This window comes from Heterocephalus glaber, unplaced genomic scaffold (genome assembly GCF_053883595.1).
Source record: "Heterocephalus glaber isolate CG9 unplaced genomic scaffold, H.glaber_assembly_v1.0 deba00000071, whole genome shotgun sequence".
Taxonomy (NCBI): Eukaryota; Metazoa; Chordata; class Mammalia; order Rodentia; family Bathyergidae; genus Heterocephalus; species Heterocephalus glaber.
The window spans coordinates 29,699,920-29,717,790 of record NW_028258137.1 but is presented as its reverse complement, the minus strand read 5'-3'; the positions used below and the strand labels follow the sequence as shown (position 1 = coordinate 29,717,790).

General features: G+C 37.7%; 1 protein-coding gene across 1 annotated transcript in view; it reads right to left on the bottom strand.

Moving 5' to 3' along the window:
• The window catches only part of Ces5a (carboxylesterase 5A), a 353,566-nt gene continuing 335,695 nt past the window's right edge, over nt 1–17,871 (bottom strand). The window contains 6 exon segments of the mRNA XM_087192027.1: nt 1–3,492; nt 3,576–3,648; nt 8,130–8,279; nt 14,252–14,399; nt 16,287–16,463; nt 16,664–16,719. Coding sequence (XP_087048153.1) covers nt 3,261–3,492; nt 3,576–3,648; nt 8,130–8,279; nt 14,252–14,399; nt 16,287–16,463; nt 16,664–16,719 — 836 coding nt within the window. The 3' untranslated portion in view covers nt 1–3,260.

Here is a 17,871-nt window from a genome sequence, read left to right as displayed (position 1 = left end):
GAATGACTTTATAGGACTGATAATGAGCACACTGTAACCATGTTCAACAAGAGAGATGCTCATAAACATCGTGTTGGGAGAAAGAAGATGAGAAAAGAGTGTATGATTCTGTTACTGCAAAGCACAGAAATCAGAAAAAACAAAACTTCAGTCCCCAAGCTTTGTGTTGTCTGTGAATTTAGCCTTATCAGATCATCGATGACACTTCTCCTTTCCAAATGTTACAGAGAAAATGACTATTATGTTGTTTTCTTTTTCAAATATTCGTTAAGCTTCCCATTTTGTCCAGGTTTCACAGTACCTCCTTATCAGCAGGCAAGAACCATCTACGGAAATGTTTTTTTCTTTTACGCGGCTGCCCTCTGGTGGACACTAGGAAAATTCACAGGTAAATATGTGGTTTGTCTCAAAAGCTTTGCTTTGGTCTAATTTAATCTGATTTAATCAGATCCAAGACTATTTGGGTACTTAAAAAAAAATTTTATCCTCCTTTTAAGAGAAGTAAATTCTTTATTTTAGAGTACAGAAGTGATTATATGTTTTTACAATGATGGAAAAGAAATGGTGATTGGGATATACAATATGTACTCTGATTGCTGATGAATAGGAAGTGATGTGGCTCTTTAGTAAAGTGAATTTGCAGAGTATAAAAAGAGTAATTCCAAAAGGGCTTGACCTTTGACTCAGTTTATCTTCTGCAAATTTGGATGTCATAAATAATATTTAAAATGAAAATAGTAATTCCTGAAGTTACTTGTCAAACTGTGTCCATAAATGTCCAACATGCCAATACAGATTGGGGCAGGAGCTCTAGCAACATAGAAAATACACATGCCCCATTGTTCAGAATCAATAGTTCTGAATCAAAGATGTGCATCACAATATCTGAAAACTGAAAAAACAATAGATGTCCAGGCCCTTCCAAGAAGATTCTATTTCACCTAGACCAGGGAGTGGCCTGGCCATTAAAATTTTAGGAGAGCCCTCTAAGAGATTTTTCTATCTACACTTCTGATTTTAAAAAGTCTCAAATGAAGAAAATTAAAGTCAGATTCCAAGTGTCATTTTAGTATAAACTTTTATTCCATAAGACATCTGAATGCATGTTGACTGGAAGGAGAAAGACAGAGGGCCCTATATCCGAATGACCTGGGCCCTATATATGAATATATTCCACCTATCCTATCAAGACACTTGCAAAACTTAGAATCCTGTTCAAGGATTCTGGGGCTGCAAGCAGTAAACAAAGATGTGTGTAATATCATTTAATATTATATTTTTAAATGAGTGATTTTTTCCAAATATCGAAGTAGAAATTAGCTTTCTGTGGCTGCAGTTAATGGGATTTTCAGCTGATTTGCATATGGTACAGTCCTCTGAGAGCCATAAAGTATCCCAAGCATCTCTGATTCACCCCTCCTATGGCCACCTAAGCCAAAGACAACCCAACAGCCTTAGGCTATGTGCTAAGAGAAGCAGGCACCTTGGAAGAAAAAAAAAACCTAGGCCTGGTTTTGAGTTGCTGCCAACTGAAGGAGTGATCTTGAGTGAATCCATTGGCATCTCTGTGCTCACTGTACAATGAGATATCAGGTCCAAACCTACCTGTTTTCAGGAATGAGGTAATATCGGAGAGAGAAATGGGCCAGGTACAGGACAAAGAGGAATGGTGGGGAGTCTGGAAACTCCTACTCAATTCCTGCAGGTTCCTCCATCACAGTTGCAGGGAACCCTTCCTTGTGCAGGCTGTGCAGGAGGTAACACTTCAGAGGAAGTGTCATTCCCACCACAAATACAGATGTTTATCAACAGTTTCCTGGAAGATATGTGTAAAGGCTTTTAAGGAAACAGTACCTTCTAATATGCATGAAAATGCTCTATGTGCTGTCAGAAGTCCTGTTTATCATATGGGAATGCAGCTCTATTGTTTCCAGATATTCTGGTTTTGTTTCTAGAGAAGTTGGATATACAGCATTTAATATAAAGTTCCTATAATAAAATTAGCTGGCAACTAATTCCAAAACATTTTTAATACTGTGTGGACTAAATAAAACATGTCTGAGTCTCAGAGTCAGGTAATGAGTTGTAGATCTCTGGACTAGAGGAATTCAAAGTAACTGGCAGTTTAGAAACTCTCCTATTCTGTGTGAATCATATGTAGTCTTGAGGTAATTGCAAAGAAAAACTAACTACCCTCTTGAATTATATGGATATAATAAGGATTTATGCAGATATAAAAAGTAAGAGTGCATCCTTTCCATGATGGTATGTAAAACATTCTCCCTATCATATGGATAACTTCAATTCATCTTTTTTTAAACAGTACTGGGGATTGAACCCAAGGCCTTCGACTCATTTTTTTTTTAATATAAATGCTATTTCTTCAAAGAGGTCTATTAATACATCAATCTAAATTAGATTCCTTCCATTATATTTTTAAAGACACATTGCTTTTCCTGGGAAGCACTTATCAAATTTAAATCATAGGTTACTCACTTGCATGAACATTTTCCTAATGTCTGTTTACTTGCTGTCTGGCCATATTTTTATTCATCACTGTATCCCTTGTGAGGAAATCCCTGGTATATCCAGTGAAGAAATTTGGTGTGTGTTTGCTGAATGGTGGGTTAGTCTTGATCCTACCAGGGAAGTCTCTCTTCTGCTTGGTGTCTCTGATCTGACACTTGATGCCTGATGTATGTTTTCCGTGCTGAGAATGATGCTCTCTAGCATCACCCCTACCCCCTCACAGCTCAAATGAGCTAGAAAAGAGACCCTTCACAAATCTAGAGATTTCCAGGACTTCCTTACTTGGCTTCTGGCTAAAGCTGCCCTGGATTGGGGTAAAGGAACTTGCATTTTAGGTAACAGACACAGACACTTCCTCTGATAAAAAGTCCACTTCATCTTGGATTCTGGGTACAGGGGAAGAATTATCAGCACAGCATAAAAGTATCCTCTCTGGATATAATTTGTATTCTGCTTTTATTTCACATGAATCACAAGAGCATTCTTGTGACAACTAATGGGCCAGCCCTCCTCCAGACTTACTGAGGAAACCTTGCTGCCTTCCGAGACTGTTGCATTTTTTAATGTTGAAAAGAATTTCATGAGGATGATCCTGAAGTCCATAACACATCAGCTAAGTAGTTTATTCCACAAAGATCCCCAAGAGAAAGCAGTCAAACTGAAAATGAAGCCAATGATGGAGGGAGAAACTTCAAAGAATGAGGAAAACTAAAATCATGCAAAGATGACTTCTAAGGAGCAAATGAGAAAAAGAAAGGCAAGGACAGAGAAAAGAAGATTAAGGAGGAAAGAGGTCTGAGAAGAGCTTCAGAGGCTGACATGATCAGAGGAAAGATATTAGTCCAAACTTCCACTCTCTTTTCTTTCAGTCTCTGTCCAAGGCTCATGTTCAAATTCAGCATCAGGTACTGCTCTGTCTGATTGTAGGCTGGCCACAGAGGCAGATCATTTCCATTAGGATTTCTGGAAATAAAAGCACACATGAAGGTAAGTTTTTTTTTTTTTCTCCAGCACCTGGTGTGGGGGAAGCCACCAGGGTCACCTACCCGCTATGAGCAAAATTAGCCCAGTATCTCATCATCTTCCTGCTCAGAAATTTCTCCTCTTTCATAGCTCCTTCTGCAGGAGACAAACACAAATCCAGCTGCTCACAAGCATTCCTCAGAAGCCCAACATCAGCTTACCAAGTCGTGGCACCCATTTCATATGTGCAGATACTGAGGCTCGATGCTGCTGTGCTTCGCCCAAGGAATTGTGGTTGCCAAGTGATAAAGACCAAATGCACATCTTCCCTGTCTAACTCCTGCTCTTCCCATCATTCCCATGAAGCTGCAGGTTCCTTGGGAACTAAAATTTCTGTCTGTCTCTCTCTCTGCCGCTCTCTCTCTCTCCCCGTCTCCATCTCTCTCCCTCTCTCTCTCTCTCTGTGTCTCTCTCACACACCCATATGTACACATGCACACACACACACTTTTATACACAATTAATTACAAGTTTCCCTCAATTTTCCCAGGGGATTTGTTCCAGGATGCCCTACAAGCATCCAAGGATGTTCAAATCCCTTATATGGAATAATACAGTTTTTGCATACCACCTATGCACATTTTCACTTGTATTTTATCATCCCTAGATTGCTTATAATATATAATACAATGCAAATGCCATGTAAATAGTTGTTATGCTGTATTGTTTAGGGAATGATAAGGAAAGCTCTGTACATATTTAGTACATATGTAATTTCCCCAAATATTTTCAGTCTGCAATTGATTAAAGCACAGATGTAGAGAGCTAACTGAGGTGTATTTCTGTATTTGAAAAGACAATACCTTATTAAAGTACAAAATCCAAAATGCAGGAAGAGTACCTAATTCTACTATCTAATAAAAATAAGTTATGTTCCTGTCACTTCCTTCCAGACACCCAGTTAACACCTCAGAGACAGCCATTATAATACCAACTTCCTGAGCACCCTCCCCCAGGATAGGCTCCACAGCTGCACAGGAACAGTAGGCAGCTTTCTACACATTTGGCCATATATTGGACACATGTACTGCATATTATTCTTTTTATTGAATTTGTGTCTAAGAGATGATTCTCTATTTTCCCCTATAAAGCTGCCATTTGTTGTCCTATAAATATATATTAATTTAAATATATATGTGCGATTGTATTCATATAATGTATGCACCCAATATTTTATTGATGGATTTTTACCTTGTTTCTAATCTTCTGTTGGTTAAAACAATGTTTAATGTGCACATATGTTTTGTACATGTGAAGTATAGTTATACAAAAAAAATCCTAGAAGTAGAACTCTCAAGCTAGGGCCGGGGAGTTACCTCAGTGGTGCCGCTGCCTGCCTCTCAAGTGCAGGGTCTCGAGTTTGATCCCTGGTACCAAAAAAAAAGATTCTCAAGCTAAAGATTACACACATTGATAGGGGTTTCTATTAATGTATGAAATTGTCTGTTTCCCATACTTGCTGGAATGCAATGTTTAAAATATATTGTTCTTAGAAATCTTGATTGATGACAAATAATTCTCCCAGCTTGATAAAGTAACAGAGAGGGAGAAAGTTACTGTCATGAGCATCATTAATCCAACTAAGGACCTACTGGCTGACGTGATTGGATGCCAGGGACTTCCTGAAGACCAATGTAAAAAAGTATACCAGCTAAAGGATTTGTTGGACCAGATCCTAATGTTGGACCCAGCTAAACGAATTAGCATCAACCAGGCCCTACAGCATGCATTCATCCAGGAAAAAATTTAAACGAGATGAAGAAACTCCAAGGGTTTGAGTAATTAAATACAAAGACTGAAGAAATTTCACAGCAGTTTATTATTAATGTATATAAACTTATAAATATTTCTCCATCAAATTTGAGGAAGCATGATATATTTGAATTAACACCAAGGGTGATATTTCTTTTAGAAATGTTAGTTAATCTATTTTGTGTCTTATGTGAAGTTGCACTGTAGAACTGTTTTAATTGCCAAGACTGCACATAATTACAGTGCTAATGTATATGGTTGCAGCTCACATAAAAGACAAAAGCATCTGTTATGAAATGAGTAGTAATACTGGGTGGTTGATTCATTTTTAGCAGACTTGGCTTCATTTTGGTCTTCAGATGAAATGGCCAGCATAAATGCGGTTTATATTCACATTCTCCTAGGTGTGTGTGTGCAGGCCACAGCAGCATGCCCTGGGTGTGATCAGTGCTGAAAGGAGTCTGTTCCTTCTTGAGCCTACCTGCAGGGATGTCTCCTCTTTTAAAGCAGGCTGTGTACAACATTCAGTACACTGAAGGTAAGCTACCATCAACATCACTGGTGTTTTAAGATGTCCTTTTATTGGAATAATTGACAAATGAGGGATATTAGCTTTGTGGCAGAACTCCCTGCATGTGTGATAACTGATCTTGTTTTATTTTTTGGCATCACAATTGTGGCATAGTTACAATTTCTGTTCTGTTCATCACATTTAAAATTTGAAAAGTATGCACTTGATGGATAGAGTGCCTTCAGTGTACTGTTTCTTATTAACTTTACTTTTTTAAAATCAACTTGCTATAGACTTTATATACATTTTGTTAAATACAGTTCCTAGTGACATAGAAACAATGCATAGTTTTCATTTACTAATTACAAATGTTGAGGCCTAACTCTGAAAGTCCTCATATTTAAGGTTAGATAGACAACATAATGAAATTTTTAACTATTTGTATGTCATTTTGAAAGTGTACTGCTTTATGGTAACAATGTTTTTCATTTGTTCATTGTTTTCATTATTTGTGATCATGTTGTCTTTCAATACAGGCATAAACCTTCCACTCTTGAACAAAGTAGCTGCTTTTTAAAAGCAGTAATTGCTTCTTTACCTTTTATTTCTTTTGTAAATGAAGCTTTTCTTTCAGAATGTGACCTTACAGTGTTGTCTATTGCATAAAACAGTTGACAGTCACTTACTGTAAAGTGAAGATTGTTCTACTGCATGTGAAGTGGGCATGCAGATTTCTGTATGTTCTCAGTATGCATCACTAGATGATAAAGTCTTTTTGTTAATGAGGAAAAATAATAATAATAATAATATTAATAATAATAATAATTCTCCCGCCAAGGATAGTCTACAATTCTTTTGCTGAGAGTGACACTGAGCGAATTTTCATATCCTCAGAAGGCATTGTGTCTCCTCTTCCATAAACTGTATGTTTACATGTTACCTCACCTGGGATCAGGCTGTTCTTTTCTAATTACCTTTAGGAGCTCTAGATATCAAGGAACTTAGCCCTTTGATACACAGGTTTTTCATTCCTTACAGTTTGGAGAGTCTGTATGCTATCACATAATACAGGCTCAGTAATAGCTATTGAGTAAGAATAGTGACATTTATTAAGCACTCGTTGTGTACTTTATGAAAATTGTGCCATTTCAGCCTCGTGACAATGTGGAAGGCAGTACCATCATTATCTGTGTTACGAGGATGAGTAATGAAAATAAGGAATAAACCACAGCCCATAAACATATTCTGTATGGGAGGCTCTGTCCTAATTGTCCAGAAGGAGTTAGTAAAGAGCCTGCATTACATAATGTTTTAATTACATATTTATTAATTATATTTATTATCATTTTTATGGAGTTTTTTCTATTGATAGCCTCATCTAATTGGTTGGCTATTTTAGTCACTAAACTCATCAGAAACTCAAGAATAAATAAGCTATCATCATTAGTAAGAGTTCAAAATCTCTTCTGGCTGCAGACATGTTGAGCTGAAATTATTTAAAAAGGGGAGGGGTCTTGTGTTTTAAAGTCCTGGGTGTAAGCCTCAAAGGAATTCTAGGATGCACAGGGACAGTGAGACCAGTGATCATAGAAATGGTTCTAATTTTTTTCAAAAATTAGATCACTTGAGTGTCCCAAAGCACCCACCTCTCAGGCTTTGGTACAAAGTGAAACACTCATCTAGAAAACATTCACTGGTAGCTCTTTTTGTCTTGGTCTCTGAAGCATCTGAATGGGGACATTTTCCAGACAAAAGGTATGTCTGTCTGTAAGCCATGGTGGTGATTACATCAGAACTCACCGGGCCTCCTGGGCTAACCTTCTAAAGAGAATTATAGACTGTTCTGCGCTGAGGAATCATTTGTTATCAACCAAGATTTCAGTGAAAAATGTATTATAAACATTGCATTCCAGCAGATGTGGGAAACAGTTTCATGCATTCATAGAAACTTCATTAACATTTAACACATGTGTAGTCTTTATCCTGAGAATTCTACTTTACTTCTAGAATTTTTTGTATAATTATACTTCTAGATGAACAATAAACATTTGTGCACCCGAGGCATTGACTTAACCATCAGAAGATTGGAAACAATGTAAAAAATCTACCAATATAATAATAGATCCATGCATTATATATTTAAATATAATTGTATAAGTATATATTAAATTTACATACAATATGTTTGTAAAACAACAAGTGGTAGTGGTGGGTCAGGAACCACATATTACCAGGAGAAACCTACCTCATTCCCTACCTCATTCCAAGTTCCATGTTCCTGCAAGGGCTGGAGCCCCTGTGGCCAGTTTCTTACCAAACATAACAACATCACCCATCAGGAAGGCACCTCCAAAGACAAAGCAGATTTCATCAGAGTGGTCAGCTTTGACAAAGGCTGGTTTTGTGTCTTCAAAGCACTGGGGCCAGTGTTGAAATTCATAGAAGTAAACAGGTGTGCCAGCATCTGACAAACGTCAGAAAGGTCAAGCATGCATTTTGTTGGAGCAAGGGGCTGGCCCTTCGTCCCTCCCTATGAAATCCTAGATTTACAGAACCATGAGCAGGACAACTCAGACGTAAGAGGTGATCTAAACCAACCTAACTTTCCCCCTTTTCATTTGAGGCTGAAATTCTCTGCTATAGCAGCCCTGGTGACACTGAGTCCACAACCATTCAGGGCAGTTTGAGAAGGCATTTGTTCTTGTCAGCAAACAAAAGCTCTTCATACTAAGCCAAGATCTACCCTCATTGACTCTCCTTCCAATGTCTAGAGTTTAAACAGAGTAAGACTACTTCCCTGCTTCCAAGAAAACTCACAATCCATACATGTGAACCTACAGGCCTTGACCTCTCTTCTACTAAAGGTTTTTGCTCTGTAGTTTCCAACACACATGTGCACACACATACACACAAGCATGGACACACTTGCACAACACAGTCTCTCACATAGGCACACATTAACACACATACACACTTGATTTCCATTACCCCTCCAGTTGTTGAACCATTTCTCTGCATCTCTTCCAGCAATACCCCACAATATAGTTGCTGTCTTAGCGATTTTTCTCTTGCTGAGACAAAATACTCGACACCCAAAGTTAAAGGGGGAAAGGTTTTTTTGGCTTATAGTTCATAGAAGTTTCAGTCCATAATCAGCCTGCTTCAAGGCAGGGTGGCAGAGGGGCAACAGTTCATGGTGGCAGAAGACAGCAAAAGCAACAAGGGACCTTAACAGCATCTTTCTGCCCTTTTTATCCATTCTAGACTACTGGAGTTAGGGCAGTGCCAAACCAATCACTCAGGTGTAGTGGTTCAGTAATCACATGCCCTTAATCCCAGACTCACACATTCCAGATTCAGCCACCTCTGCAAAAGCCTATGACCACATGAGGCTTTGGGGGAACATCTAGACATAAACCATAACTGTTGCCTTGTGTGTAATGTCTCTACTTCCTCTCCTCTTATTCTCTTTTAAAGTTGGTAATAAATGGGTAATAAAATGTACAGATTTTAAGTGCAGTGTTTGGTGTGTTTTTATAAACATATACAGAGTCATGCACCATCACCCCAATCAGGACATAGAGTATTTTCACCACCCAAAATGTCCCCTCTGGTCACTCACTCAAGATACAGGCAATCTTCTCATTCCTATTACTATAAATTAATTTCACTTGCTCTGGAACTTCACATAAATGAAATAATACAACATGTACTCTATTATATACTTCATGGCTTCTTTTGATAATCATAACTTTTTGAGATTTGTGCATGTTGTTTCAATAGTCAATTCCTTTTTACTGCTGAGTACTATGTTATTGCATGAACACACTAAAATTTGTTTATCCATTCATTCATTTAGGTTTTTTCCAGTTTGGGGCTCTGATGATTACATAAATATGAATAGGCATGTGTAAGTCTTTTGTATGGACATGTACTTTCACTCTCCAGTGAATACCAAGAAACAGGATGATTGAACAATTGGATAGGTGTGCTTAAACTTATAAGAAACAGAGTTTTCAAGGCGGCTGTACCATTTCCCTTTCCTACTAGTAGTTTCTGAGAGTTCTGAACATTCCACATTCTTGGCAATACTTCTTGGTATGATTTGTGTTTTAAACTTAGCCTTTCTACTGAGTATAAATGGTTACTTTGTTTTGGGTTCATTTTGTATTTCCTTGGTGATTAATGTTGTTGAACATTTTTCATGGGCTTTGAGATGTTCCTGTACCTTTTGTGAGAGATCTTTTCAGATATTTTGCCCATTATTGCAAAAGAGTATTTTTTTTATGAACTCCAGTTCTTCTATTCTGGGTATGATTTCTGTGAGACAATTGTATTTTGAATATTTTCTTCTGGTTTCTGGTTTGTATTTTTATTTTTAGCAGTATTTTTTAGGTAAAATTCACTTAACATAAAATTCACTTTAACCATTTTACAAAACATATGTAATTCAGTGATTTTTAATACCCTGAGAATGCTGTACAAATATCACCACTATTTTTATCCAGAACATTTTTATCATTCCAAATAGAAATCCCACATCCATTAAACAGTCACTCCATTTAACCCTCCCCTCAGCCCTTGGAAAACACAATTCTTTCTAACTCCATGGACTTGCCTAATTTGGACATTTCACATGAATAGAATCATACACATGTGTTTTTTTAGTGTCTGGCTTCTTCCACTTAATGTTCTCAAGATTCACTTATGTTGCAGCCTATTGTAGCCATATTTCATTTATATGAGCACCTTTATATTAATAGTTTGCAACTTCAGCACCGTGCTTTCAGTAACAGAATAGCTACACAAAATATAAAGAAAATAGAAGACTTGAGTAATACTACAAATTAGCTAGACCTAGTAGACATGGAAAGAACATTGCACCCAACAGTATTAGAGTCCATATGCTTCTTAAGTGCACATGGAATATCCTCCAGAATAAAATATATTTTAGTTCACAAAATATATCTCAACAAATTTAAAAGGACAGAAATCATACAGAACATTTTCTCTGATCATAATGGAGTGAAATTAGAAATCAACAACAAAAGGAAACCTGGAAAATTGACAAATATTCAGAAATTAAATAGTGTATTATTTTGTACATTAAAAATTGTGCTGAAATAAACGTAACAAAACATTTACTAGTTTAACCTTTTTTAAAAGGACTATTCAATGGAATTACATGCACATTATTATGCAGCCATGATAACTCTACATCTTCAGAACTTTTGCATTACTCAAAACTGAAACTTTTCTAATGAAAAAGTAACTTCCCATCTCTCCACTTAGTCCCTAGTACCAAGATTCTACTTTATACACTTATAAACTTGACTATTTTAGTTACCTCATGTAAGTGGAGTCATATAGTGTTTGTCCTTTTGTGTTTAGCTTATGTCAGCATAATGCCTCAAAGTTCATCCATTTGAACTGTGCATCATGATTTCCTTCCCTCTTAAGACTGAGTAATAGTTCATCATATGAATATATTTGGTTTATCCATTTACTGATTAATTGACATTTGGGTTGTTTCCACCTTTGGTTATTCTGAATAATGCTTCTATGAACATGGGTATACACATATCTGTTCAAGTTCCTGCTTCCAATTCTTTCGGGGGTATACCAGAGCTGGAATTTCTGTATGATATGATAATTCTATTTTTAATTTTATCAAGACCAACTGTATTATTTTCCATAGTGGCTGCACTATTTCATTTTCCTACCAGCAATATATAAGCATTTTGATTTCTCTATTTTTTCACCAATAATTATTTTCTGTAGTTTTTTTTTCAAAAAATAATAGCTATCCCAATTGAGTATGACTGATACCTTATTATGACTTTTGATTTGCATCTCCCTAATGCTTAGAGATGTTGGGTATCTTTTCATATACTTTTTAGAGATTTGCATCTTTTTTACAAAAATGTATTTTCAAGTCCGTTGTTCTTATCTGAATTGAATTTTTTGTGGCTGATTCCTAGGAATTCTTTATATATTATGCACATTTGTTCCTTATAGATATATGGTTAGCAAATATTTTTCCAAATTTGTGGGCTGCCATCTTACTCTGTTGATCATTATTTTCCTGCCCCTTTCTCTTTCTTCTCCTTCTTGAGCACTTATTATGCATACATAAATATGCTTAATGGTGCCCTTCAAGATTCTTAGGATTGGCTTATCCCTTTAATTTTTTCTTCTTCTAGATTGAGTAATTTCAAATGACCTACTTTCATAGTTTCTTATTTTTTCTCTGAATGCTCAAGTTTGCCATTGACCTTCTCCAGCTTATTTCCCATTTCAGTTATTGAAGTATTGAAGTTTTCCTTAGGAAAACTTCACGCTGAAGTAAAGAAATTCAACCCCAGAATTTCTATTTGTTTTCTTTTAATAATTTTATAAATTCTATTTATATTCTCTCTTTGTGCTCATGATTCCCTTTAGTTCTTGTACATGATTTTCTTTAGCTATCTGGATATTTTTTAAATAATTGATTTAGTCTGCCCAGTAATTCCAATGTCTTGATTTCTTCAATGACAGTTTCCATTCATTTCTTTTATTTTTGTTGTGTATGGGCCATACTTTCTTGTTCCATTGCCTGTTGTAGTTTTTTATTAGAAAGTCTTTCTTCCCCCCAAAGTTTCATTGTTCTGCCTTTCCTCCCAACATTTTCAGCTTGTTTATTGTTTTCCCTATCTGATAGCTTTTGTTCCTGATTGCAGAAACTAATATAATTACATTTAAATGTTTCTAACAGACACCTTCAAGGTAACTGCCCATCCTTAGTAGAGCTCTAATTTGTTTCTAATAAAAGCAAGCCATTTAGGAAGATAGTCATTTTAGGCTAGTCATTTTGGAGCCACTAGACAAGTCGAACCACAATTCTTTGGGAATAACATTCATTTTTTTCCCTCCAGTACTAAGATACTATACAATTAATGTGGGTTACTGTAGTTCAAGGTCATTGCCTTGCTGGGTAGCAGAGGATGCTTCAAGAGTAAAAGAAAATGCCAGAGTCTTATTACTGAGACTCAAGGAGTTACGTCTTAATTAAATGTTTATGTACTAGTTAAAAAATTTTAATTTTTTTTCAGAGCTCTGTCAAAACTGCTGGTTCTTGCCTGTTTATTCACTATTTTTGTGGGGTGTGGGTGTAGAAATTCTACATTTCTTTGTTCTTTTTGGCCTCATTAATAACATCTTTTAATATGCAAAAACAATTTACTTATGTAAAATTTCAGTTTATGTATTTGGTTCTATAATTATTCTCAAATTATTAGTATGTATGGTGTGAGTTAGTGACTGCAGTTTATTTTTTTTCACATATATATTCAGTTATTCCAGCTCCAATCCCTAACTGCATAAAAGTGGGTCTATTTTGTGGACACCCCACTCTCTTCTCTTGATCTATGTTTCTATCCTTCAGCTGATATGAAACTTGATCTACTGTAGCTCAATGATAGTCTTCCAAATTTTTTCAAGAATTTTTGGCCATTCTTGTATTTCCACATAAATTTTAGAATTAATTTGTCCATTCTCCAAAACCACTGCAAAGATTTTCATTGAGATTAGGCTCGCACTGAATCTAGAGATCAATTTCTCCATTTTCTCTTGAAATCATTTTAATCAAGATTTTACTCCCCTATCATTCCAAGTAGTTCTTGTCAAGATCAGCAGTGATGTCCATGTTGCCAAATTCAATGACCCATTCTTAGTCCTCATCTCACCTGTTACCTTACCAGACCTCATACAACTGTGACTTCCCAAATTATCCTGTCAGTGATAATCACTGCCTTGCTTTTACTCGATAGTGCTTATTACCATCTAACATATTCTGTTTGCTTAATTGTTACCAATCTCCCCTACTAGAATGGTGACTGGGTTTTTGTTTGGTTCACTGCTATATCTCCAAGATATGGAACAGGGCCAGGTACATAGGAGGCCCTTGATAAGTATAGTGTTTGTTTAAAAGGAAAAGAAGAGAAAGGAAAGGGGAAAGAAAAGAAGAAAAGGAAGGGAAGGCAAGGCAAGGCAAGGGAAGGAAGAGTAAAGGAAGGGAGACAAAGTTTGTATCCCCCTAAATAATACTTCTTTTTTATATTTTCCATTACTTCCTATAACTAAATTATTAGGAAGACAACTCCAGAGAGAGAAGAACCTGGGGGATGAAGCCCAGAAAATTTGGGAAGCTAGATATTTTCCACATGATCATGAAGGGAAAGGAATAGAAACAAGAACTGATTGATGTTCTCAAACTCTAAAAGGCAGAGGATTGCATAGGTCAGTGTGGCATAGTTCGATTGCAAGCATATATGAGAACACCTCCTCAGTGAGGGAACAAAGAGACAGAGCAGGTAGTCAGTTAATGGGCAACTCAGATCCCTGTACCCACCAGCCTCACTGGACTGTGTCCCTGGACTGTGCCCTTCTGAGACTCACCTCTGTGATATCGAGCTGTGACCAGCCCAGGAACCACAAAGATCACATCTCCAAGCGAGTCCAATAAACTATCTCAGATTTCAATCAAGGAGTGCTTTTCAGGGAAGTATTCATTAGCTACAACATGCAAATACGGGATGGGGACACGCTGCAAAAAAACAAATCATAGAAGATCTAATTCCACAGCAACAGCCAGCACATTAACCATTAGCCCAAGCAAACAAAATTCTGAGAGTTTTTGTGCCTTACTTCATTTAATCCACACTGCAATCCTATGATGCAAGTGTTAAAATTAGCTCTATTTAACAGATTAGTAAACTGAGTCTTAGGGAGGGTGATCCAAATTCTTCTACAAACGTTTGCATTAAAATCCAGTGCTCCTGACCACAGCACACATGCCTCTGTATCATGGCAATGTTTTCAGGGGATATGTATGTTACTGTGGGGAATTCTGGACAATTTGCAGACACTTAAACTATTAACACTGTGCAGTGGTGCTTTTGGTAACCCTAATTTGGGGTAAGCTTCTTTGGAATTTGGAGGAGAGGCTTCCTAAACCACATCTAGGAGAGCTGCTCAGACTCGTTTATCAGATCCTCAGAAGGCTGATGGTTCTTAATCAGGCCCAAAGCAAAGACGGATTCTGAAGCAGGTGCAGGCTGTGATTCAAGAGCCTAGCCACTTGGACCACATGCCTAGCAGACCTCGTAGTGCTAAAAGCACCCAAACTGGGTAGAGGGACTATCTGGAGTCTCTGCTAAGTTGCTAGACAACACTCCTAGGGCAAACTGCTAAGATACTGGAGTAAGACTATGTTTCTGCATCAGAGAACTACTTAACATTTGCAAAGTAGCTCCTGGCATGCCAGCAGGCTTAAGTGAAATTGTATGTCTTTCCTTTCCTCTTGCACCTTCACAAACAACCTACTTCCAACCTCTGGGACTTGGCTCAAGATACTGTCTCTACTTGAAATGCTCTCCTGCTCCAGTATCTCCCACCTCTAAAGTCCAGATCAATGACCATCTCTTCCATAAGGCATCTCTGATTCAGCCAGAAAGATTCCCCATTAACTCCTTCTGTAGCATTAGCAACTGCAAGCATCCTGTCTTGCTACAAGAAACCCCTTTAGCTGCTCTCCTCATATCCCCCTACACTCAGTTGGTTCTCATGTTTCCTCCCCTCATTGTTACACTTCCAAAATTCTTCACCCCAAAGGAGCCACTGCCTCATCCTGTGGGAACCATGAGCCTGGGACTCTCCTCTGCTCTGGTTCATATGCACTGTCATGTCCATCTACCTCACACTGAACTCTAGTGCCTTTGGAATTGCTGGGGCATGTGGATCTCAGTAAACATGTGCTCCCTGAATCAAAGAATGAAATGAATCTAGCACTGAGTACACACTGAATAATGTATATGGAAAGAAGACAGAAGGAAGTAGAGTAGAAAAGGAAAGAAATCCATCTCTACAACCTAGTGTCTAGAGCAAGAACTGATGCTCCTGTGTTTGCGCAGTGAAAGAATAAGCAAATGATTGAATAATAAATGAGTGAGTGAATTACTGGTATTGCTGGAGCATAGCACAAGGCTGGGCTGATATATAGTGATACAGGCCTTGAGTCCCATGTGTGTGCCAGAATTCAGAACTTCTCAAATCATAGATAATTCAGAACAAATGTCACATATTATGCAACATGTTTGAGGAAGCAGCACCACACTGATATGTTCAGCAAGAAACAAGAATAGTGGAATGCATAAAGTGAGTAAATGTATGGGAACAGAAATGACGGTGGCACAAATCAAGCTGAGTCATATTTGGCTGCCACGTGGGTTACAAAATGCCTTCAGATTTTTGGAGCTCTTTACATTTTGGGATTGTGCATAAGGGATTGAAGGCCTATACATAATAAAGGGCTGTTGAGTTAATTAATTGAGGAGAACTGTATCCACCTTTTGTGCTCATGCTGAGTGTGGCCCAGGGATGTTTGTTAAATGAACAAGTCTCTGGAGAGTCACCAATACCCAAGTTCACTTACCAGGAGACAGTGTGTCACATGAAAGGCAAGAGATATGTTGGAGCCACTGGGGATCTCAGGAATCTTCTGCTGTGAGAGAAGCACAGTGTCATCTGAGAGCCATCTGGTCAACAGAAAGTAAAGCACTCTCTTGAGAGCCCAAGCACCTGACTTTGCAGGGGAGGGAGGAAGCAGAAACTATTTCAGCCCAAGGCGGCTATGTGTAGCTGCAGCTTGGGTGAGTTAATCAAGCAATAAATTTCTTCTCATGTTTGATAAAAAGCAGTCATTTCTTGTCATACCTGTGACTTTGTGGGGCCCAAGTGGCCATACTGTAGAAAAGCCCCATGTTATTGGCTGAATCATGTCCCCCTCCTAAATTTTCTGTGTGGAAATACTAACACCTTGGATCTCCGAATATGACTGTTTGGAGGTAGGGCCTTTAAACAGGTGACTGCATTAAAAGAGGCAATCAAGGTAGGCCCACATCCAATCTGACTGGTGTTCTTACAAGAACAGAAATTCCAGACACACAGAGACACTAGAAGTTCAAGTATACAAGAATAGACCATATAAGGACACAGAGAGAAGATATCATCTGTAAGCCAAGAAAAGAGGCTGCAGAAGAAACCAAACCTGCTGACAAATTGATCTTGAATTTTTAGCCTCCAAAACTGTGAGAAGATGAATTTCTGTTGTTTAAGCTACCAAATCTATGGTTATTTTCTACAGTAGCCTGAGCTGATGATTATAGGTCACCACTTGGCTTTAACATCAAGTTCAAAGAGAAGCCAAAAAAACCTCAAAACTAGTGGTTTATTTTCTCCTTCTAAAGACTTTTGCACTCAGGGTCCCCTGAGAAGCCAGCAATAGGGAATAGAGAAACTGGTGGTTGAGAATCCAAGTTCTGTGCAGTCAGATGCCCTGAATTTGAATCCCTTCCCTTCCTATGTGACTTAACTCTTCCAGCCTCAGACTTCTCATCTATAAGATGGAGATAGAAAAGTCCCCACCTGACAGGGCCCTGATAAGAACTGAGCAAGCTGATATTTATAAAGCACTTAAAATGATGTTTGGTACATAGCAAGAGCCTCAGGTAATCATTTGTTGAATAATCATTTCCTGACAATATTACAGCTTGAAAACATGTTTGGAAATAATATTTGCTGATCAAATTAATTTCTTTGGAACATTTTCTGCTGAAAGACTTGGAGGAATGAATCCCTAGGGTGAATACTTGAACACACCTGTGTCAGGGAACCCCCAGAGGCATTCAGGTTATCCATAGTATATTTTACATACTAAAAGCTTCTGTATGTTAAGGAGCTGAGATGTATTTTGGGAAAATTTCCTATGCTCTCCAGCAACAGGAAAAGACTTAACTGCAAGTTACCCATGCCCCGTGCAGTCCCTTGAAATGTCTAGGTCTGGGTACCAGTTCTCCTTCCATCACTGGAATAACTCCAATAGCTAGCATTTACTGAGTCCTTACTATATTCCAGGCTATTAGATGTGTACCTGTTTAGTGAGTCCTAAAATTAGCCCTATTCCATAGATGAGGGAAGAAAGGTTTAGAGTTGTTAGGCCACTCACCTGACACCACAAA